Source organism: Heterodontus francisci, unplaced genomic scaffold (genome assembly GCF_036365525.1).
Source record: "Heterodontus francisci isolate sHetFra1 unplaced genomic scaffold, sHetFra1.hap1 HAP1_SCAFFOLD_571, whole genome shotgun sequence".
In the NCBI taxonomy this organism is placed as follows: Eukaryota; Metazoa; Chordata; class Chondrichthyes; order Heterodontiformes; family Heterodontidae; genus Heterodontus; species Heterodontus francisci.
The window spans coordinates 180,669-205,734 of record NW_027141237.1 but is presented as its reverse complement, the minus strand read 5'-3'; the positions used below and the strand labels follow the sequence as shown (position 1 = coordinate 205,734).

Genomic DNA, 25,066 nt, shown 5'->3' with positions numbered 1-25,066 from the left:
ATGTTTCACGCAATCAAGAGCATCGCTGTGGCCGATTCCATCCTCTCCCTGTTAATTATGTAAGCTGTTAAAATAATCAGGAAAAATGCTGTTTTATTTACTTTACATCTGAAGTAAAACGTATTCAAGCTTCATTTTTATATGTTAAACATTATTTCGAATGCTTTTGAAATAATATGGTAAAATACATTGATTTGAATACAGCTGCCATATCTACTTTCTCCTTGCTTTCCTCTGGTGTTTTGGGTTTCTCATCTCCCTTTCTTTCTCTGTCTCTCGTAATTTCTATCAAACGTTCTTTCTTTATACTGTTTTTTCTTGCATAGAATGCGATGTATTTGTAATTAGATCGTAATGTGAATCAAACACCGTTTTGTGATATAAACATATTTCATTCCAACCGAGAGTTGCTGATTTCGTTATTTTGGATATGCATCGTGAATACTGCAGCAACGTTGTTGACCTAACACCATGGACAAAAGAGGCAAGTTGCTTCATAATCTGATCATTATGTCAGGGAAACAAAAAGGCTGCTGTACAAGTATCAATCACTACAGTCCAAATGGTACTTCATTTTTCACATCCTTTAGTCAGTATTGGGCTATGTATCCAATTGCAAGCGTGAATTAGTAATTATAATCTGCATGACATTGCCGATGGTACCAAAATATAGTTGATCAAAACTAATAAACAATTCTTTTCAACTTCCGCTCTATTATTAGGTCTGATAGGTGCTGTCGATTACCGATACCTGCCTGTTCTTCATGTACTGACCCTAATACGCAGATAAAACAGCCCGTTGTCCATGGAGAACATTTTAGTTACAAGATTAATCGTGCTACTCATCTCAACGGCATTTGTTCGTGTAACTGCTTCTACTGGCATCTCTGCGTTTGCCTACCTGCATCACAGCCCTTGAGGTCAGCGGGCGTATCAGACAAAAAATAATCCTAATATTCCATAAATGTGTAACTCAGTATTACGTAAGACTTGAAACCTGCCCAAAACACTCTGGAACATGAATCTTATTTACACTACAATATGCATGGAGAGCATAGAGCGACATTCATTTCCATCTATTAATTGCACAGAGCAGCTGAGCACATGCAAATGTTTTTATATCACCACCATCTAATAAGAGGTTGGAAAATGGTAACGGGTTATACGGGATGAACGGTTTGTCACTTGGAATAATCAGAGATTTCACAAATTTCCTTGAATCTGGAGACCACAAGTGGTCATTCAGCCACGCTTTCCACATTACCAAACCTTCCAGCCTGATGTACATTCACAGACCGAATTCCTTCCCTTCAGCTGATCGTCCACTGTCTCATCTTTGATACGCCAGCGTCACGGACGAATCTTCGCTCAAATCATTGAAGAGCCCCATTAAACCAAATACTTGCGACTCAGAACCAATAGTTTTGCCCATTGATCTTCGGCTGAAATCGTTTTAAAATGCAACCTACATTTACTCGGTAATGCTAGCTCATTATTTCCACATGGAATGCAGTAACAAAGTTCCAAAATGAATGCACTTTGCCAGCAAACTTATAGTGTCTTATTATATTAGACTATTCCATTAGTCTGCCAATATTTATTGACTTGCTTGTTTCCCCTTCCCTACAGTTAACATGGTGGCGATTGTGGTCCTGTCCCGGGGAAAGTGTGGCCTCTCCAGATGTATCACTTATTACCTGGTGGCCATGGCAGCGGCAGATCTCGTGGTTGTATTCACTGGTGTTGTACTCAATCGGATCATTGACATGTACTTTCCAGGAAATTATCTGTCCCTGACTCCTGTCTGTCGGACCAAAACCGCCCTTGCTTATGCAACCAGAGACATGTCTGTTTGGTTAACGGTCGCTTTCACCTTTGATCGATTTATAGCCATTTGCTGTCAGAAGCTGAAAATCATATATTGCACCAAGAAAACGGCAGCTGCCATTATCGGCACAGTGCTAGCTCTGGGTTGTTTAAAAAACATCCCTTGGTACTTTGTATTTGAACCTCTATATATATTTAACGGAGAGCCGTGGTATTGCCGGATAAGATCAAGCTATTATATTTTACCCCTCTGGTTAGTATTTTCTTATTTTGACCGCATTGCGACTCCTTTTCTGCCATTTTTCATTATTTTACTGCTCAATGCTCTGACTGTAAGACATATAATACTTGCCAGCAGATCCCGCAGGGCACTGAGGAACAACACCAGCTCAGAAAATTATCCCGATCCTGAGATGGAGAGCAGGCGAAAATCCATAATTTTACTATTCAGTATATCCGGCAATTTTATACTGCTGTGGCTGACATACACGATCCATTACTTGTATTATAGAATTACTAATGCTTATTCTTACACAGGTTACAATGATCCGGTTTACATCCTTCAAGAAACTGGATATATGCTCCTGCTTTTAAGCTGCTGCACGAACACATTTATTTATGCAGTGACCCAGACTAAATTCAGAGATGAGCTGAAGAAAATGGTGACATGTCCAGTGAATCAAATTGTTACCTTTTTACATCATTAGGACAACTATAGACTTGCTGGTATTATAACTCCAACTGTCACGTACCAGACATTACGTTGCAGGAATAATTACATACTTATCTGTTTCCAGGTGTATATGCATGAAACTTGAAGTGATTTTTTTCAGTTCACTGTAAATCGACTGAAGTAAAAAAAAAATGACAGAGGTGCGAGGTCAAATTCATAACACAACCGGGCATTTTTAACTATTGGCTTTTTCCAAGATTATAATGCTTAATACGAAATAGCTCCATTTACTCTCTCTCTCATAATACGGCTATGACATTAATAATAATTGTATTGCCGCCAAATGATCAAGAACAATGAAGGAATAACGTGCATTATAATAATTGTAACACAATCTGGGCTCCCATTAAAAAAAACATGATTTTGTTCGACGGAAGCCTACATAGGAGTGAAACCATCATTGTGGTCAAAGATTTCCAAATAAAATAGCTAACAAATGTGTACTCATGGAGTTTAAATTCGCCTGTCATGACGTTCAGACTATCTCTCGCAACAACACCCTCGAGTTACTTAACGTAAATGAGACTTGGTAAGATTCAACGGTGAGGCTCCCTCCGAGGTTGCTCGTGTACACGTGGCATAGCTTGGAGCACTACCAGCTGTTTGACGTTTTAATGGCACAGACTCTAAGGGCCAAATGACTTAAAACTTCTGTTTTAACATTCTTTGATAAGAAAATAAACTTCGTTGATTATATAAGCCAACTGAAATCAGTTTGTGCACATTCTGGTGTCACGTTTGCTTGACTTGCTGCTTCTGGTGCCAAAAGAAGATTTGTCTTAAAGCTGCAGCCCATTGTCCGTTGATGGGTATCTGTGCAAATTATTTGGTACTGTTATTGTTAGCGGGAATGAATCTAGAAGAATCACTCGACACTCAGATCTGCTCCAATGTCAAACAGTTTATTGAGTTACGCCAGCGGGGAGCAGGTCACTGGACTGTCCAGATGCCTCTCCACCGAACAAAGGAAAATCATCAATACTTCTACATTTTCAAACAGTTGCTTAGCCTATCCTGGCTGGACATTGTCCAATCACAACGATTATAGATCATATACATTGATTATTAGAGACAATAGAAGTGGTTACTAGGCATAGAGGGACTGCACAACCGGCCCATGGACAGATGTTTTCCATTTCCCCCTTATCCATTAACCTTGGTTCTCATGTACAGATACCATCTTATCTTGATCTCGTTACAGACCTTTGTCAGCATTCCACAAGGACATCTGCTTTCCATTTAATGAGCCTTTGTTTAAGTTTGGATTAGTCATCTCTTGTGTGGAATGTGGTCAAGTTGACTAAGCCCCAGGATGCCTTGCAACATCCTCAATGTTCACGAAGATTATATGTATCTACTTACTCAAATAACATTTGAATTATAAATTACTGCAGGTACCTCTGTGCTTGGGAATACCCTACAACAATCCCCCCTTTCGGTAGGGAGACTAACCCCAGTCTCCTTAACCGACACCATTTATTGTTGTTTTTTTGTAACCCTTTAAACTCGCCCAGTATTCCCTGCCTCATCCGTGCTGGCCAGACACGTGGTTTCAGGAATTCCGGTCGTATTATATCATATTAATGTGATCCAAATGGCTTATTCCCCTAGATAGACGAATTTTCTCCCTTGCCTTTGCTTTAGGTTTTATCCTCCTTCGCTGTACATATCGCCTGCATGATCGGCAGGCCAGTATGCCCCATGTTATGGCCAGTATCAACTTTGCTCCAACTAGCACATGAGAAATTATACGAATCCAGGGGTGGAAATTTACATTCATTCCCCAATCCCAAACATTCTTACACCAGCTCTGGTTCTGCATTTCTGTGTCCGTATCTTTCTCTCGCTTTTTGATTTTTGTCTGCAGTTGATGGTAGAGTTTTCCAGATTGGCCCACCCTGAGCCTTAATTCCCTTCGTACCTCGGCCAGGTGTGCGATGGGGACTGGTTCTGGCTCCTCGTAATCCTGTAGGTGGCCATGGAGGTATTCAGAGAATTTGATGGTCTTGGTACCTCGACGCCGAACCTGGATAATTCGGGCGTGCCCTATAGTAAGGGCATAAAGCAAAAATTAGGAAACGGGATAGGGCATTGCAGATTATTGTAGCGGTAGGAACTTTCTGTAGTGGAAACGCAATATTTCCCTTTACCTCCGTATCATGTTCTTGCAAAATGCATGGGGGTAGGTATGATTTCAGCGACATAACCGTCTGTTCGAATACACCCACATTCATCCAATTCTCCCTGTCCCACTGGGTGTGGACCTACTGTAATGTCTCCCCTCTGCTTGCATCCCGTAAGGGAAATTCCATATTAGTGCATTGTTCCTGAGTATGGCAGAGGTTTCAGTTAAATAGTAATGAGGGAGGTGTTACCCCGTACGACCCCAATATTTTCCAATTGGTAGTGGGGAAATGGCCCTGAGTCCCATGTTACTGTGGGAATCATCAGGACTACCCCCACTCTGGTATTTTTGCCCAATTCGCAGTCTGGGATCACTGGATATACTCTGGTGAGTCCTTTCAGTGTACAATTGCCCAGTGTCCCTTTCCTCTCTGCTGATCGAGCTAAATGTGGACTGTCTATCCAATCGGGCACCTCCCTCCTTTGGATCAGATCGTGATTGTGTCGTATCTGTCCCATAATCCATGAGCCATAAGCGTGGCAGAGTTGTCTCTGCCTTAGCTTTCCGGCATTTCCTTTTCTCTATCTATAAGGAGATTGATGGTCTTGGCATGGGCTTCTAATATTGTATTTCCATCTTATTGTATTCCCATGCCCTCTTCTCCTAGATTGGTCTGATCCACCTGATTTTCCTCGGCTCTCTCTAAGAGTTCCTTCATTACTCCTTTAGGTCGTTCTACCTTTTCATTTAGACCGTGTACATCCAGTGCGTTTATGACGGAAGTACCAGTATTGACTCCGGTAGCAACATCGCTAACTACCCCCCTTTTTGTTCCATAAAGCGGATCCTGGACTCGAAATCTAGTGGCACCCATGACATCGGCAGCCTGCTGCATTACAACCTTACTTAATACACTATACATATTTCTTGCCTGTTCTGTACAATATCCCGGCATTTGTATTCCGGAGATATTGATCAGGACAGGCACAATTCCACGTTTTACGTTATCATATAATATTTCACCTTCTTTAAAAAGCACAATTCCATTCTCTGGACCTTGGGTAGAAGTGGGGCATGGCAATTCCTCAGGTGGTATAATGGTTCTTACGGGGTGGCGTTTCGGAGTGGGGGGAAAACATACATACAAAGATAATGCTGTGGCTCCCACCTCCTCATAGTACCCACATACATCCATCCCCTTCCTATAGGCAATTATGGGCTGAGGTCCGATGGGTGGGGCGCATAATATTCTGAATGCACACCTATAGGTTCCTTTGCTTCTCTTCATCGGATGCAGCTGACTCTTGTTGCATCAGTTGAACATTGTATGCATACTTTATCGCTTCCCGAGCGAACTTGCAGCCATGCATTAAAATAGGTTCTATCTTTCCTCCAGTCTCTGGCTGCTGGGATACATATACCGTCAGTGAAATTATACAAATCCCCATAGTTCATGTAGTTACGTTCCTCTTGTGTTTTGTGTCGCTCCAGTGGTGCATCAGCATTTTCTTGTGCTTGTGTTAATCTCAGGGTTACTAGTATCACGAGCCCCAGAGCTGAAAAATCCATCATTGTTTCATCGCTTTGGATTCTTAATCCGGGGGTTCAAACAGAATGACGTGATCGTCACCAGGCGTTAGTTCTAGGTCTACTCGTTTCCTCATCTGTATGGGTCGAAAACATCTATGGTTAATTTATTTATTTCGGGATACAGCACTGAAACAGGCCCTTCGGCCCACTGAGTCTGTGCCGACCACGAACCACCCATTTATACTACCACTATAGTAATTCCATTTTCCCTACAACCTACTTACACTAGGAGCAATTTACAATGGCCAATTTACCTATCACCTGCAAGTCTTTGGGTGTGGGAGGAAACCGTAGCACCCGGATAAAACCCACATGGTCACAAGGAGAACTTGCAAACTCTGCACAGGCTGTACCCAGAATTAACCCCGAGTCCCTGGAGCTGTGAGGCTGCGGTGCTAACCACTGCGCCACTGTGCTGCCCTTAAATTTTATAACTGCACCATCTCTATTTCGTCCAGTTCGGGTCTGTATTGTCGTTGGATTTGTATTAGTGCACGTTGTGCCCGGGCCTGTGTGGTGGTCCATCGAATATCATTCGGAGTCCTATTAATATCACTATTACCCCCAGTCCCCCGAAAATTCCATCCTCTAATGTATTCCACCACGTCTGGTATCGCTCAGCATACCAAATGGTCTCCATGATGGGCACTATCTCAAGCTCAGCCATCGTCCCCTTGATTATATCTTTTCAGTTGGGACCAGTGTTTCCACCAGCCCCTTCCTTTCATATCGACACATGCACAGGTATCACTAGTCATGATAATATCGTACGGTCTGGTCCACTTTGGGGCGAATCCCGCCTGTTCGGGGTAACCCGTACCAAAACTCGTTCCCCGACTTGGGGTGTTGGCTTTATCCCTGTTCTGTATCTCTAAGTCCCGTATAGTCTGCTGATCCCTTACTTCTTGTCGTAATTCCTTTAACTGTGAGTCCAACTGCCTTACGTGCTGCCTGATTCGGTCCTGTATGGGTCCCATACCCTCCCCACCCACTATGATATTTTCAGGAAGTTGCATAGCCCTTCCCGTCATGAGTTCGAAGGGGGTCAAGCCTTTTGTTCGATTTGACGTGGCTCTGAGTCTCATTAGTATACAGGGTAAGACATCTACCCACCCCTTCCCAGTCTCGGAGATGGCCTTTGCTATAGCTGTTTTTCGAGTGCGGTTCATTCGTTCTACCACTCCTGAACTCTGTGGGTGGTAGGGGATATGAAAGCTCTGCTGGATTCCCAATAACCACAGGATTGTTTCATGACCTGTCCTGTAAAATGGGTGTCCTGATCTGAATCAGAATGGAGGGGCACCCCCCAGCACGATATTATGTTGAATGCAAGAACTCGTGCTACGGTAGAGGCCCCGCAATCCCGGGTAGGGAATGCTTCAACCCACCGAGTAAATTGATCAATGATAACCAGACAATACCTTTTCCCCCTACTGTTGGGTAAAGGTCCTGTAAAGTCAATTTGCAAGTTCTCCCATGGGCCCTTAGGTCGGGGTTGATGTGCCATCTTTCACTTTATGGGTCTTCCCGGGTTATATGTGCGCATATTATACAACGTTGGCAATACTTCGCTACGTCTCTCCCTATACCAGCCCAGCACCAGTCTTTAGTCAAGTGACTCAGCATTCTATCACGTCCGGTATGGTATGGTTCATGATATAATTTGAATAATTTGGTCTGTATGGAAGATGGGAAGACCATTCGCAATTCCTTTCGCCATACCCCATCTCTCCCAATGACTGCCCCTTGACGTTCCCATCGGGATCGGTCCTCTGAGTCAGCCTCTTCCTGTACTCTTCTAACATTTAATTCTGCTGATCCTAACGCAGCTACTTGAATAACCTGTGGCACAGCCACTTCTGCGGCATTCCGGGCTGCCTGGTCCGCCAGCATGTTCCCCTGTTGTTCTTTACTTTCGAACTTCTGGTGTGCTTTAATTTTTATTGCGGCTGCGGCGGCTGGGCGCTTAGCCACTAATTCTCGAACCACGTGTTTAATGTGTCCCCCTCCCGATGTTATATACCCTCGTCTACTCCATGCGGTCTTATCATCGTGTACTAACCCAAATGCGTATCTACTGTCGGTAAACACTTTCACGCGTTCCCCTTCCGCTAACTTGAAGGCTTCTGTTAAGGCCACTAATTCAGCGACTTGGGTAGATATTGTTCCTTCCATCCCTCCGTGTAAGATAACTGTGCCACTTTGGTCTACCATGGCCCACCCCGTACGGAACTGTCCATTTTTTATCATCAGGATCCATCAACGTAGAGGGTCACATCGGGATTGGTGAGGGGTTCGTCTACTATTTCTCCCTCTACCTCCTGATCTATTTCTACCTGACACCCGTGTGGCTCACCCTCGGCTATCATCCCCTCGGCCGGGTTGAGTCCTGTATCCCTAATGATTTGTATTGATTGATCTTTAGGTCGCAGTACCACCTCCCATGTAGCCTGTCGAGCATCGGACACTGTTTTCAATCTCCCGGTATTTAACAATTCTACTGTAGTATGTTTGGTGTGTATTAATAGTTGTCTGGACATAGTGACGGGCTCGCCTACTTTTGTGGCCCATGCTGCGCAGTCAAGGGCAGCTACGCATTGGTGGAGCCCCCTAACTACTGGAGATTCTTGTGTGGAGTAGTATGCCACTGGTCTCATCTTTCCTCCCCTTTCCTGGGTCACAACAGCGCTATAGAATCCCCCATCGAGATCGTAATAGATGTGAAATGGCTCTGTCATGTCTGGCAGCCGGAGGGTTTGGGCTGCCAGCAGCTCTGCCTTTAATTTACTGTATGCTTCCTCCTGTTCCTCTCCCCATTCCATTAGTTCCGTCCCTGGTTTTCCCCCTTTCACTCAGCGTTGGATAGGTTCCACCAGGGTAGCGAATTGGGAAATGAAATTTCGACAGTAATTAATTAAGCCCATCACTCGCCGCACCCCCTGCACTGTTACAGGTCGGGGCATGTTAGCAATTGCTGTCTTACGGTCGGCAGGGAGGGTTTTAGTTCCCTGACTTATGTCATGTCCTAAGTATCGTACTCGGGTCTGGCCGATCTGTGCCTTTCTTGGGTTAATTTTAAAGCCCGACTCCTCCAGCGTCCTCAATACAGTAGTCAGGGCCCCCAAGTGTTCCCGTTTTTTTTTTAAAGAGATACAGCACTGAAACAGGCCCTTCAGCCCACCGAGTCTGTGCCGACCATCATCCACCCATTTACACTAATCCCACATTCCGACCACATCCCCACCTGTCCCTAGCTATACTGGGGGCAATTTATAATGGCCAATTTAACTACCAACCTGCAAGTCTTTCGGCTTGTGGGAGGAAACCGGAGCACCCGGAGAAAACCCACGCAGACACAGGGAGAACTTGCAAACTCCACACAGGCAGTACCCAGAATTGAACCCGGGTCGCTGGAGCTGTGAGGCTGCGGTGCTAACCAGTGCGCCACTGTGCTGCCCTTAGTCATCGAGGCTGTCAGGATGTCATCTACATACTGTAAGATCGTAATATTGTATGGTTTTAGGTCACATTTTTCCAGAGTCTTGCTCATGACCCGGTGAAAACTATTTGGGCTATTGTGAAATCCCTGTGGAAGTCTGGTCCATGTATACTGTTTGCCCTTTGACGTGAAGGCAAATTATTCCTGGGACTCGGGGTCCAATGGGATTCACCAGAATCCGTTTGCGTATCCAGGACTGTAAAAATACGATGTACCAGATTTAAACCATTGAAGATGGTGGCTGGACTGGCTACGATAGGATGCTCTTTAGGCGTTACCTTATTAAGGGCAGTATACTCTATAGTTAACCGGTAAATCCCATCAGGTTTTTTAACCAGCCACATGGGGGAATTTATGATTGATACCATTGGCCGTAGAATACCCCGTTCTACCAGAGCCATTATTATACCCTCGGTTGCCTGCATAGCGTCGGGTCGAACAGGGTATTGTTTGTGAGGTAGGTGTGTCGGTCCAGAAATCTGTTCCGGTGTTGTTTTGATAAGTCCACAATCTTGCTTGCTCTCAGCCCAGACTCCTGGTATGGCCTGACATATCGTTGCCAATATCCCATCTTTAGCCCAATCCCTGGCCAAGGTATTAATGCTGCCTATTGTTGCTACATTTCTCAATGGGACTCATTCGCGGGTGATCTTGTCTTTGTATCCCTTTCTAGTGATCCAAGATATTTGTATTTTCTGTGCGTGTACTATCGTGCCTAGTTCTCTGAGTAGGCCCATACCCAGTATTGTACCCTCTGGGATCGAACACACAAATAACTGGTTTGGTAACATTCTTCCCTCAACCTCTAATATCTGCGTTTCACTTTTGTAGGTTGTGATCTTACTGCCCCCTACTCCTGTATGTAATAGAATGTCGGGTAGTGGGCAAGTCGAGGTTGGTCAAGGATACTGATGCCCCGTATCTATTAACATTTCGCATCGCCGGCCCCCTAACGACGCCTCAATCCACATACGAGGATCAGTTCCTTGCCCGGGAGCTGCTGCCACTCATTGGGGAAAGGTTGGTTGTCGGGTCAATTGCTGTATGATGTCCAACAACTGTTTATTGTTCATTTTATTGGCATCCGTGACTGTCTCGTTCGTTATGTTTCCTGCCCCTTGTCCCTGCCAGGGCCCCTTTCCTTCCTGTCCGCCCCACCCCCGCCCCCCTTGCCCAGCAGTCCTTTATGTCATGCCCCATTTTGTTACAGTTTGTGCATCCTTTACGGCCAGTGCGCTTTGGGGCCCTACACTCGGCGTGATGATGACCTGGTTTATTACAGTTAAAGCAGGTCTCTGTTCTTATGGAGGCTGTTTTGCACGCCTCAGTCAGGAGGGTAGCTATTTTAGATTTCTGCTGATTATCTACTGCGGTAGGCCAATTTTCCAAATCGTCATAATTATTATAATTTACCAAACCCGTTTTCAGTATTGCCTGATGAGCGGGGCTTAACCCGTCTTTATATAACTGGAGAAAAGCCGGATTTTGTCGATCTGCGTTTGCTATGCCACTGTTCACTAGGAAAGCTTCGAACTTTCTAGTTCCATATTCCTGCGCTCCCTCCCCTTTGTTCTGTGTCACTCCGACGATCGAATTCCAATTTACGGGGATTTGAACTAAGGTGGCTGTTACGTCCACCTTAAAGGCAATCAGGTCTAGTTCCTGCTGTTGCGGGTCGGCAGCCAGGTCTGCACACCAGGCACAGTCCTGGTGGGCAGCCTGCAATTGTTCCCAATAGTTCTCAGGCATCTTGGTCCGAACTAACCCTGCAACATCCCGATTATGGAGGTTGTGACAGATTTGCATCTCTTTGATTTTCTGCCAGATTATTGCATTGCTATGACGAGGTTTTAAAAGTTACAGTTTGTCCAGCAATTTCATGGTGTCCCCGGGGGACAAGGAGATGTATGTCATTCTTAGTTGTGCTGGTCGGGCTGGTTGTCCCGGGTGGCCAGCCTTTCCCACCACCCCACGTTGTGCTGGCGCTCCAGGGACATGCTCCACCTTCACAGGAGCTGTTTTTGCTGCATTCGCCGGAGCCTAAGGGGGCGGGGTATCGTCTCCTTCCTGATTATAATTATGCCCCTCTTCTGCTCTCGATCCCCAATCAATATCATTCTCACTAGGCATCCCGCGCTAGGGTGGGCAGTTAGTGCTGGCAGGATCGTTTGTCCGGACAGAACGGTTACCTGCTGCTTTTTGTCCTTTATATACTGATTCACTCACTCTGTTAATTTTACATGGGCACGAATAATCAGAACCAGAGTTTTGTCATCCTTATCTTTCTTTTCCTTCTTCCACCACTCCCGCTGTTCAGCCGGCGGGTCGTGCGGTTTCCAACCTGAGTCAATCATCTTTTCTATTAAGTTTTTGTGTTTCTCTGCCAGGTGGCAGGTAAGGGATCCTTCCGGTCCCCACTCGAGCTCAATCTTTTCACTGGCCATGCTTGGGTAGGATTAGAACCGTTAGAAATCTACTCTCAGAGGTCCGCTTTCAATCTAGCGCAACTTGTAGTAGACCGTCTCCTGGCTAACTGTCGGGTCACAGGTCTGTCAGTATTTCACACAGCAAGCTTATGATATAGATATATATGCATATATCCCAAACCCTCCTCGACAGTTCCCCACGTATCTTAACGAACTACCTACCACCGTTTGACCATTGATCAGATCCTGTTCAAAAATTTGGCATTCCTCGGTCGCGGAACTCCACCCGGCCCCCCGATAAGTTTTAAAGATACTAACCAAGTATTCCTGATGGCATCAAATGACCGCCGAATCCTGTTCTCAAGTTCGGGATCAGGCTCCAGCCAACTCCCCCTTGGCCCCTTTGTTCCCTTCGCCCACTTGATCCTGGCCGTCACATGGGACTAGGTCCTCTTAATTCAGGCTCAGGCTGGGTGATTGGCATATCGGGGTTACAGAAGAGCTGACTTACACCTGATCCTGCCGAGTACACCAATTGTTAGCGGGAATGAATCTAGAAGAATCACTCGACACTCAGGTCTGCTCCAATGTCAAACAGTTTATTGAGTTATGCCAGCGGGGAGCAGGTCACCCGGCTGTCCAGATGCCTCTCCACCGAACAAAGGAAAATCATCAACACTTATACATTTTCAAACAGTTACTCAGCCCATCCTGGCTGGACATGGTCTAATCACAACGATTATAGATCATCTACATTGATTATTAGAGCCTATAGAAGTGGTTACTAGGCATGGAGGGACTGCACAACCGGCCCATAGACAGATAGGGGATTACTCATGATGTTTTCCATTCCCTCTTATCCATTATCCTTGGTTCTCATGTATGCATACCATCTTATCTTGACCTCGTTACAGGCTGGTACCTTTGTCAGCATTCCACAAGGCCATCTGCTTTCCATTTAATGAGCCTTTGTTTAAGTTTGTATTAGTCAGCTCTTATGTGGAATGTGGTCAAATTAACTAAGCCCCATGATGGCTGACAACCTCCTCAATGTTCACTAAGATTATACGTATCTACTTACTCAAATAACATTTAAGCTACATATTACTGCATGTGCCTCTGCGCTTGGGAATACCCTACAACAATTTCCTCCAGAAAGGAAGATTAGATTGCATCCAAATTGCTCGAAATGTGTACATACCATGGAGACTGGTGCACGCAACCCCAGATTGTTGCAACATGAATGTTTAAATTCAAAGCAGCAATGTCATTCTGAAAATAGAATGAGCGGAAATTCCTCTGTTGGCTATCAGTCTTGGTCTATTTAATAGGGCAGTAACTCCATTTGAGTCACAAAATCGTGCTTGCAATTGTCCACAGATATTTATTTGGCTTGAGGACATTGAGCTTTTTTTTATTATTTCTTAACACGATATAGAGTGACTGAATCTCTTGGACACCGCAATTTGAACGGGTTGTTATTTTTGTTTTCTAGGGATATCGAAAACCCAAGTTTTTGTGTAATCAGTGACTTCAGACAGCAGAAGTAAATGCCCTTATAGAAGATGAATTCAACGAAATGTATTTGCAGTAATTGACAGATCAATTGTGAATTGCCAGAAGTAGGGAATAATACCTTTTGATGGAGCTGCGATTAATAATTGGAAAATTATCTGAAGGTCAAATAAATTCCAGGGTGATGGGGAAAAGGCGGAAGAGTGACAGGTGTGTTATTCTTGCAGATAGCCAGCACGAACACGACGGGCCGAGTGGCCACCTCTGTGCTGTGAACATTCTATGTTTCTATGATTGCTTCGAAGATGTTCTAACTGCAGTAACAGCATCAGCCATTGTTTCTCGCTAAATATTCTCTATAAAGGATTCTGCTAAAGGACACCCGACATACAATCCAGATCAGTGACAATTCAGCTTTTGTTTGCGTCAAAGAACATATCTTAACAGGTATTTCCATGTTTTTTCGAGGAAGTAATAATTTCCCAACAAATGACACCTGTTTCACATCTTATCGCTACAAAAATAACATTCCTTATAGTTGATTATTATTGATTGGGAAATACTTACCTTAACATGATAAACATATAATTTGATAATTATGTAAAAAGCATAGTTTTTTTAATTGCTGACTGATTTATAATGTAGACCTCGAGTGACAATTAATTCTAAAAATAAAGCTTTGTGAACTAATAAACACATATTTGGGTGAAGCATTTAGGAGCGTATCTAAGGATACAAAACAAACTAAGTCGGGAATATTAACACAAAATGGTCCGAAATTGTATTCAAAAGGAACTTATATACATAAACATTAATAAATAATGTATAAGGGCTAAAAGGTTACTAAGATAAAACATAAAAGGTTAGAGGAGCAAATTTGTAAGTGCACTCTAAATAGAATGGATGGACAACTCAAACCCGTTGCCTCCATGTGGGAACTTCATGATCGTGCTGTATGACCGGACTTACAGGAAGTGCATCTGATTGATCGTGGTCAGACTAGATGGACTTTAATGTGGGGAACCGTGATGCTATTCACTTGGGCTTTAGATGGATCAGAGTCGTTTGTAAATGGTGTGAATGTAAATGCTCTCAAAGTGTCTGGGCGACAAAGAAGTAGAATTTATGGTACGAATGTGCACAGCTCTGTTCATACAAAGATATGGTTCGACCACATCTGGAGTAATGCGTTTCATTTTGAACACCACACCCGAGGTAAGATATATTAGCCTTGTAGAGGTGCAGCGTTAATTCACCAGAATGCGCTTTATTACTGTTTAATTCACTGCCTTTTCTCTTCCAAGAATACCCATTTCAAGAAATTCTCTTCTTCACACTGAAGGTTTTTCTGTTTGATTTTCTACACTGTTCACCTTCATTGTTTTCTACTTCCCTTCTCGTGTTTGATCAGGTATCTACAAAGAACGCCCTTTCATAGCCATGAATTCTTCCTTTGCAACTGTCTGCGCCTCTGACTTATTCCACGTGGATTCTTCGTGAAATTCCACTCTTCTTGTTTCAGATTCACCCACAATTACAGATATCACTTAAACAGTCATCATTCGTTGAATTGCTGTTCTTGACACATATTGAGATTCACACTCAATGCCATATCCCACAACACGCATCAACTCACTTTATCTCAAAGCTGTCCTGGTCGGCAGTTTCATTCCATCCTTAATCCATCTTTAAGAAAACATTTTTTTCAGCAGTGAAGGATTGCAAGCTTCACTAAATATGAGCACAAACACCCCGATGGACCCTTCTTCCCCATTACTTCTCATTGACCCCATACCTTCTTCCCATCTTACCTTTCTCTGTTTATCCATGACAAACTCCCATCTTCCGCTGTCTGACCCTGAACGATATGTTCTTAGCAATGGCCAAAGCTTCATGTTATAATTCCACCTCAATGAAATTCAATATTTGCACGATGCTCTTCTTTCATCATCTTCACGTACGTAACTAATTCCTTGGGCAGCGCTCTTCCCTCCACACAAAAGGCCCATTTACCTGTCTCCGGTATTCTCCCTCCACCTGGAACCTTCCATCTGGAATGTTACATTTTGATCCTCGCTAGTTCTGTTCTTTGAGAACTGCTGGCATGAAATCGGTACCTCAATTTCTCTGCTCCCCTCACTCAATTTGACCTATCTCCCTCTGAACTTACAGTACTCATTTCTCATTTGTCCAACCTTAACATTGTCACCAAACGTGCTGACAAGGGTGGTGCTGCTGTCTGACCTACCGACTTCTACCTTGCAGAGGGGAAGCACCCTGACACTTCCTCATACCTCCTCGTGGACAATGACCAACCATCGCACGTCAAGCTATTGTATCCAGGACTGTCACTGACTTCATCTTCTCTGGAGATCATCCCTTCAAGGCCTCCAACCTTATAATTGCCCAACCCTTACCTCCTTTCCATAATTCACAAACAGGATTGCCTTGGTCGATCCTTCATTTTAGCCTGTTCCTGCCCCACTGAGCAGATTTTTTCTTCTCACGATTCCAATCCCTTGCCACCTACTTCCGTGAGTCACTGATTCCCGTCATCACTTTAATAATTTCCAGTATGGTGGCCTCTAACCGTCTCCCTTTCAACATGGATGTCCAATCCCTCTACACCTCCATCCTTCACCAGGACGGTCTGAGAGATCTCTGCCTCTTTCTTGAACGGAGGCCCAACGAGTCCCCCTCCTCCACACCCCTCCTCGGCCTGGCCGAAGCTGTTCTCACATTGCTTCACTGGAAGTTAAAGGAACTAATGGAGGGATTATCCCAATCAGATCAATTCGACCAGAACATATGTATTTATGTAAATGTCGTGCAGACCCAGAGCTGAAGCCTGTGTAACAGACTTCCTCAGTCAATGACCCCATGTACAATGGACATTTGATGATCTGTGGCATCAGTACTGGAACCGGGCACGTTCACTCACCAGCACTGAGAAGTTTGAAATTGTTCCCGACCTACGGAAACAGCTCAGATCCTTCTGAGTGGTTCATGAACGGAATGACTTCAGCAACAGATTTACAGTCATTGAATCATGGAATGTTTTGCATAGTAGGAGGCCATTAATGCCTGCGCCGAATTTGGAAGAGCTTTTAATTCGTTCCACTCTCCTACTCTTTCTTCAATGCCCTGCACATGTCTCCTTTCCAGGTGTGGATGCAATTTCTTTTTGAAATTTGCTGTGGATTTTCTGCATTCATGCACTTTTCTGCATTGCACTTCAGAACATAACAAATCGCTGCATATTAAAAAAAAAAATCTGCCCCTTGTTTTTTTTTTTAATTTGTGATCTGTGTCGTCTGGTTACCAACTCTTGTGCGGGATAAACCATTTTGCCATATACGCGCCACTCATATTGAATCCAATAATTAGCGTTCATTTTCCAGCCAGATTTCTGTCTGTTACGCCAGTGTATCGCCTCAAGACTGTGCTACTGCCTACCCCCCAAGGCAGTTAGGTCTGTTTAACTGTCGCTTTTACCTTTGATCATTGAGTACGTTGCCAGAAGCCGAAAATCAAATACTGCACCAAAAGAATTGTGGTTGCTGTTAAAGGTTTGGTATGTGTAGTGACCTGTTTAAGAAGCATCCATGGGACTGAGTATTTAAAATCCTGTATTTTCTGTATTTTAGAGTCTGTCACTCTGGACTTGGCCTTTATAGCCACTCTAGGTGCTGCTTCACAAACCACTGACCACCTCCCCGTGCTTACCCATTGTCTCTCGAGACAAGGAGGCCAAAGAAGATAAGAAAGAAGAAAAATGTTATTAACAATGTATCCTGCAGCGCCGGACGAAATCAGAAATGTGGCAGTCCTCTCAAAGGCAGAGCTCCCAAATGTGGTGACACTAATCAAACAGAGTTGGCATCGATGGATGGACACGTTTGCAGAATGGAAGATAGTCACAAACCAAAAGACCTTCTGTATGGTGAGATAGCCCGGGCCAGGCGACCAGTGGGGCGCCCAAAGCTCCACTTCAAGGATGCTTGTAGATGTGACATGAAGGTCCTGAATGTCAACTATCACACCTGGAAGTCACGAGCTGGCAAAAGAGGGAAATGGAGACACACCCCGTGAACTAGTGTGTACTACCACGACGACGAGTGACAACAACAGCTTCGCAATAGGCGCTAACGTCAGAAAGAACAACTCATAATATTACTCGGCAGCTTCGCGTGGGGCACTTGCGGCAGAACCTGCCTCTCAATGATTGGCCTTTACAGCCACCAGAAAAGGTATACTAAGAGAAGACACCTCACCTAAATGGGCTGTTTGCAGTGTGTTCATCATCTTTTGTAGATGGAAGGATGCCAACCAATAACCCTGGTGCTACACCTTCAAGTGTAACTGCGATACAACAACATCATGAATAGGCTTTGTGATGTTTAACCTTACCAAAACAATGAAGGGCTCTCAAAGGCAAGATAAGAACTGAAAATGACAATGATCCTGAGATGGAAAACAAAGGACAAATCAATATTTTGCTTCTTCATATATCTGGCAATTTAATACCAGGTGGTTGACGTTTGTCGCACATTTTACCTTTGCTCAAAATGACTAGCATTCGTTTTTTTCAGCGTATCAAACCCAGTTTTATCTTTCAAGAAGGCAAATATAGGCTTTTCATTGTGAGTTGTTAACTAAACACTTGCAGTTACGCAGTGAGACAGGCTCAATTCAGAGAGGAAGTACATTTTGATATATCCATTAACATGAATTGTTGAAACATTTAAACTGTGATAACAATGGCACATGCATGATTAGAAAATAGATTGGACAGTACACAAAATTCACTGCAGATTTGCTTTCCGTTCTCCATGCTTCCTTCTTTCATCATTCCCTACTTATTTAGTTCTGCATGAAGTTTATTACTTGCATAGAGCCCAAGTGAAGACTTGGTTGATTATGTATCTAAGATTGTGACAGAAATAACCTTACGAGTGATTATTGCAATTGGATAACCAGACATATGAGGTTAGTCAAAATTGTCACGCTCTGAAATCGTGTCCCCAGTTTATTTTCCCAAAGGCTGCAAGTTGTTTTTCGTTGCATTGTTGAATATAATTATGTTATGTGACTGTTCCAGTGGCCTTTGCAAGCCTTCCATTCTTGCATCTTCCATAAATTTGAACACAGTAAAAACTCTGCTGCCCTATTCTAACTTATACCATGTTCGGTTTACCCATTGCAAAAGTGCTTCGTGATCTGCATTACCTGCAGGACCATCAAGGCTCCCCAATCCTAACTACAATGTGTAAGGCACAAGTCAGGAGTGTGATGGAATATTCTCCACTTGCTTGGTTGAGTTCAGTGCCAACAACACACAATACGCTCGACATTATCAGGGCAAAGCAACCCGCATGGTCAGCACCTCATGCAGAACCTTAATCATTTACTCCCTCCATCATCAGCGCCAAGTGGCAGCAATTTATGCCATCTGCAAGATGCAACGCACCAACTCACCAAGACTTCTTCAACAGCACATTCCAAGCATGCAATTTGTGCAACCTGGATGGGCAAAGAAAGTCTTGAAAACACCACCAAGGCACAGATCAACCTGACTTGGAACTTTATCGCCATTCCTTCACTGTCACTGGGTGAAAAACTTTGAACTCCCTTCCGAACAGCAGTGTGGGTGTACGTACACCACATGGATTGCAGCAGATCGATCATTCGGCTCATCATCACCTTCTCAAGGGCATGTAGAGATGGTAATAAACGCTCCTGAGGGTGAAATTGGATTTCTGTAAGAACCAAAAACGGATGAAGCAAATCGATAGGCCGATTTCCACTGCACCCCGTTCTCTTTTCATTTGAATTATCTTCAAATTGTAAGGTAATCTGCCGGTGAGCTCTTGCCCTTCTGTCTTTTCATGTTAGGCCAACTTCACCCGATTTGTTTAAAACGAATTATTATATTGCTGCTTTCATGTCTTTCATTTTTCTGTACAGGTCTTTGAAAGGACGATAGTGAATCAGCAGCAGCTTTTAGGTTACATCCAATAGTCTTCATCCAGTCCTTTACATCACACTTTAACTCCGATGCACAGCAATGAGGAGTTTGGCGAGTTTTTTTTTCAGTAACCTGAGGCCGGACGCCGTGTCAGGCAGAAAACCTGTGTTAATCTACAAATCATGATCTTAGTTTTGCGGCTCACATTTAGGTCACAAGTGATCAGTACCTGACAGGCGTACATTGCAACCAGTTCCAGCAGCAATTAACCCAGGAGTCCCAGTACATGTAAGTTGTAAATTATTTGTTTGCACCAGACGGGGCAGAATGGATTGCCCACAGCAATAACCAGGGCTGCTGCCACACCGAGTTCCCAAACCTACGTTATCACACACTCTGGTCATAATCTGATTGCAACTGGAACAGTCTGTTTTTGAGAGAACTCAAACCCTGCAGTTGCAGTGAAAAACCTGCTCGGTGCCACACAGTTATTCACCTGATGTTAATGAGCCCAGTGTCTTTTAGTTGCTAGTGCTTCACTAGCAATGATTGATCTCCACTCTCTTTCAATCTATTGGTATTTAATCATTGAAGCCTCTATAAGTGAATTGAAATTAATAACAATTAAAACCACCTTTCTAATTTTGTTCCGTACATTATTGATTAACAGCTCTAATTATGTTACCTAAGTTGCCTCACTGGAGATTTACTTCAAAATTTATATCAGGGACGTTAACTCTGCTTCTCTCTCTTCACAGATGCTCCCAGACCTGCTGAGCATTTCCACCACTTTTTGTTTTTATTTCAGATTTCCAGCATTCGCAGCATTTGATTTTATTTATCATACCAGTGATTCGTTGATTCTTTCATCGAGTGTGCGGGGAAATTTTAATATTTGTTAGTAGCATAAAATGGACGATATCAGAGCAGCCACAGATTGTCCACATCACCAAATTCTCCTGTCCATTAACATCAGGAGGTCGCAAATTGTTAAATGAAACAGATTAAGATACTTGATTACTTTCCTGAACTGCTTCCAATGCAAGGACATCCCTTCTTAAGTCAGGAGACGAAATCTACACGCAGTGTTCTTGGTGTGGTCTCAGCAATGCCCTGTACAGTTGGAGCAAGACTTCCTGACTTTTATACTCCAGCCCCCTTGCAATAAATGTCAACATTCCATTTGCCTTCCTAATTACTTGCTGTACCTGCATGCTAACTTTTTGTGATTCATGAATGAGGAAAAACAGATCCTTCCCCAGAGATTCTGCAGCCTCGCTCCATGTAAATAATATTCTGTTTTTCTCTTCTTCCTGCTGAAGTGGACAAGTTCACATTTTCCGACATGATACTCCATCTGCCAAATTTTTGCCCACTCGCTTCCGTCTTCCATATCTCTTGGCAGACTCTTTGTGTCCTCCTCACAACGTGCTTTCCTACCGTTCTTTGTATCATCCGCAAATTTAGTTGCAATGTTCTCAATCCCTTCATGCAAGTTATTAATATAGATCAGAAATATTGGAGGCACCAGCACTGAACCCTGTGGCACTTCACTAGTTAAAGTTTACCAACAAGAAAATGCACCATTTGCCCGACTCTGTTTCCTGTTCGTTTGCCGATACTTCATCCAGGAAGTCATCATCTCCACCAAGAGATCGTCTAACCACGTCCCCTTTGAAATTTACTGGCGCAAGCAGCGTCAAATCCCTTACCTGCAGCATCGTGGTCGATTCCATTGAACAGTAGCTTAACTGGACAAGACACATGCTGTGGCGATAGGAGCTGGTCCGTGGATGGGTATTCTGTAGGGAGTGACTCTTCTCTTAACTCTCGAAAGTTTTTCCATCACCTACAAAGAGTGCACGTTCAAGGAGCTTGTCTCCCCGCAGCTACATAGAGTTCAGGAGTATCGTTAGTCCATTGACCTCTGGCAGGCGAGTAAGAGACAGGCAGTGCTGGAGGGATATGGGACTGTGGCACTCTCAAAGCGGTTTCAACGCTGAATATCATTGCTGGTGACGACATCTTGGAGAAGTGCATTCTGAACCACATCTTCAGCAATGCTGGACAGATGACTCGAAAGGCAACGTGGGGTTGTGGGTTGTTAAGAAATGCATTGATCAAAGAAGATTCTGGGGATACACCAGCATTTCAGCTACCACCGACTGGAGTCTCGCTATTTTTATTCCCTCCATGGTGCCAGGATAAATGACATCACTGAGAGGATGAAGAATATGTTGAAGTTGGAAGTAAAGCTATCAGAATTGATCCATGTGGGAACCGATGTCACTGGAAGGAAAAGAGTTGAGGTCCTGCAAGCATTTTAAGAATTATAGAGGGAGTTAAAATGCAAAAGCTGGAAGTTTTGTTTGAATTTGGGGAGTCAGCACCAATTAACACTAGCTTCACTCGAAGTTCCAGAATGATTGATGGTGATACCCTTATATCTGGCAGTGGTTGTATTTTATTCAGAATAAGCCAGATTGGCACATGCTCATGTTTGAACAATGGTATCAAAGCGCAACAACAGTGCAGTTACACCCCGGGTAGAAAGCACGCTGTTCACGTGACTATGAGGCACCAATATCAATGAACGCAACACATATTCATGTGGTCCCTCTGTCAGCAGTCCTTCCACGTGGGTTCATTTGCCGGATTGTCTCAAGCCCCTGGCTGAATACCTCTACACTTTAAGTGTTCAAGAAACCCTTTCTTATGTTCTTGCTACTTAGCAAAGCCAATGGAGACTGATTTTACCCCATATTGCTGTATTATGATTTGATCTGCCGAATTGCAAGAGCTGCTAGTACACTTTTGCTCGCCCAGGTCAGTTCCGTGTCTCATGATCGCTGACGTCATCTATTTATTACATTCGGACCATTATTAACACGTTTTCATTTCAAATCTGGTGCTGGGCTAAGGCAAGTAAAGCATGATCGCTTTGATATCCAGTTATCTCAGCTTACCTACAAGAAATTTTCAGAGGAAATATGAGGGGAACTATTTTCACAAGTTGACGTATGCACAACTGTATCACAATGCTTCATCACCATCAGCAAACAGAAAAAGTGAATGGGTTAGATTATTTTGCGTATTGCACGAAAATATCCTCAGACACAGAGAAGTTAACAGACACGTAGTGGACGTAGGCTCGATATGAAATTTGAAAAGCAAATTAATACGTATTGTGGAAAGGAGGGAAATCATAGGGGACGTGCAAGTGAATGGGAATAAGTCTTTCAGAGAACTAACACAGATGTGGCGTGTCAAATAGCTGCCTACCGGGCTATATAATACTAACATTCCTGTTATTATCAAATTATGCTCTATTCCAGACTTGAGATTCTAGGAAGATGGTGATCATTTTGAAAAAGTGCTTCCCCACTCTTCGACATGCCAAATTTAAAATTCATTGTGCATCTAAAACTGATTTTATTGCTCCAAAATAAATCTTTGTCTGGATTTCGCCTTTTTAGTGGCCTTTACTGAGAGCTTCCAACCTGTACCTTATCAATTGAGCAAGAGAAGGCAATATTCTAGGAGATGCTTCAATGTTCTGGATCTTCTGGATTCTCACAGACTAGGCCTCTGAGCATTACCCGGGCAAATGCTTATACACAAAATAACTATTAAAGCCTCCCACACTCGATCTCCTTATTCCAAAAGAAGATCTAGGCCACAAGGGTAGGAGTCCAACCACATGCCACCAGTCAAAGTGACAAGCCGAATAATCTTCTTGGATTTCATTTGTTGAGTTGGCAGAAGACAATCATCACGCTTACAACATGACAGCAATGTCCGCTTCTGAGTGGAACACGCAGTGTCCACCAATACAATTGAAGCCTTCCATAACTGATGGACATCTCAGTAATTGCAGCAAGTGTTGGAAAAAGAAACAGTAATACTGTTTAAATTAATGGTTCCCTTTGTTATTCTTATGATTTGGGTATTTATTATTTATGTCCCTCTAAAATTGGCGGACTAAATTTAGATATATTGGGATGGTGACAACAAGGCAACCTCGTGTGTAGTTAAGTTGTCATTGAAAAAGTTGGGATGAGCACAAACTCTTCCATGGCTTGCTCGGTTCTCTGGCGGGCCTGGAGAAGAAGTCACTGCATCTCACAGTACGCTTGAGGCCTTCTCTCAGCAGGAACACCACGGGGTCTGGAGCACGTGGTAGAGTTAGGATATAATAATATTTAATTTGCCAAGTTTCATTTCATTCTTTATGACATGGCTTTGATTGGTTAGGCCAGAGCTCTTTTCTTTGCTTTTAGTTTGATGACACTGGGGAAACCAGTATCTCCTTACCATTTCTATTAAAAGATCAGAAAAAAAAAGAAAGATTTTCCCGAAGGTGTGGAATTGACATCAGTAATGATGTTGCCTAATTGTATCACTGGGGGATCCAGTCATCTATATATTGACTCTACTGCCAACCATATACTAAGGTTGTTGAGACCTAATCGCTTCTAACAGAAAATGCATGAGCCAGTAACCGGTCAGGTGTATGCTATTTTCTATCCATTTCTCGCCGCTCTTGGTGTCCCAGGTAAGTGGTAAGCTCAGCAATTGCGCAAAGCTGTGTTAAATTGTCTTTTTTTTGTTCTGCACATTCAATCTGCTTGGGTGGACAAATATGAGAAATAGCTACCGATTCTGTGGTCACCGCTAAATGGCTGAACTATCCCAATTTTACATTATTTACTCAATATAATACTCCATTGAAATTATACTTATTTTTCTTCAACGTAGACAGTGATTTCTCGATGCAGAAATCAACAAGCACATGGGAAAGGCTTCCACTGCTATGTCCAGACTGGCCAAGAGAGTGTGGGAAAATGGTGCACTGACACGGAACACAAAAGTCCGAGTGTATCAAGCCTGTGCCCTCAGTACCTTGCTCGATGGCAGCTAGGCCTGGACAACGTACGTCAGCCAAGAGCGACGTCTCAATTCATTCCATCTTCGCTGCCTCCGGAGAATCCTTGGCATCAGGTGGCAGGACCGCATCTCCAACACAGAAGTCTTCTAGGTGGCCAACATCCCCAGCATATACACCCTACTGAGCCAGCGACGCCTGAGATGGCTTGGCCATGTGAGTCGCTTGGAATATGGCAGGATCCCCAAGGACACATTGTCCAGCGATCTCGTTACTGGTATCAGACCAACCGGCCGTCCATGTCTCCGCTTTAAAGACGTCTGCAAACGCGACATGAAGTCTTGTGACATTGATCACAAGTCATGGGAGTCAGTTGCCAGTGATCGCCAGAGCTGGTGGGCAGCCATAAAGGCGGGACTAAAGTGTGGTGAGTCGAAGAGACTTCGCAGTTGGCAGGAAAAAAGACAGAAGCACAAGGGGAGAGCCAACTGTGAAACA

General features: G+C 43.8%; 1 protein-coding gene across 1 annotated transcript; it reads left to right on the top strand.

The window, feature by feature from the left end:
* The first annotated feature begins 1,634 nt into the window (after positions 1–1,634).
* On the top strand, positions 1,635–2,534 carry LOC137362514 (probable G-protein coupled receptor 139). Its single transcript, XM_068026905.1, has one exon. It carries the CDS (start codon positions 1,635–1,637, stop codon positions 2,532–2,534), a length of 900 nt encoding a protein of 299 aa, XP_067883006.1.
* The last annotated feature ends 22,532 nt before the right edge of the window (positions 2,535–25,066 follow it).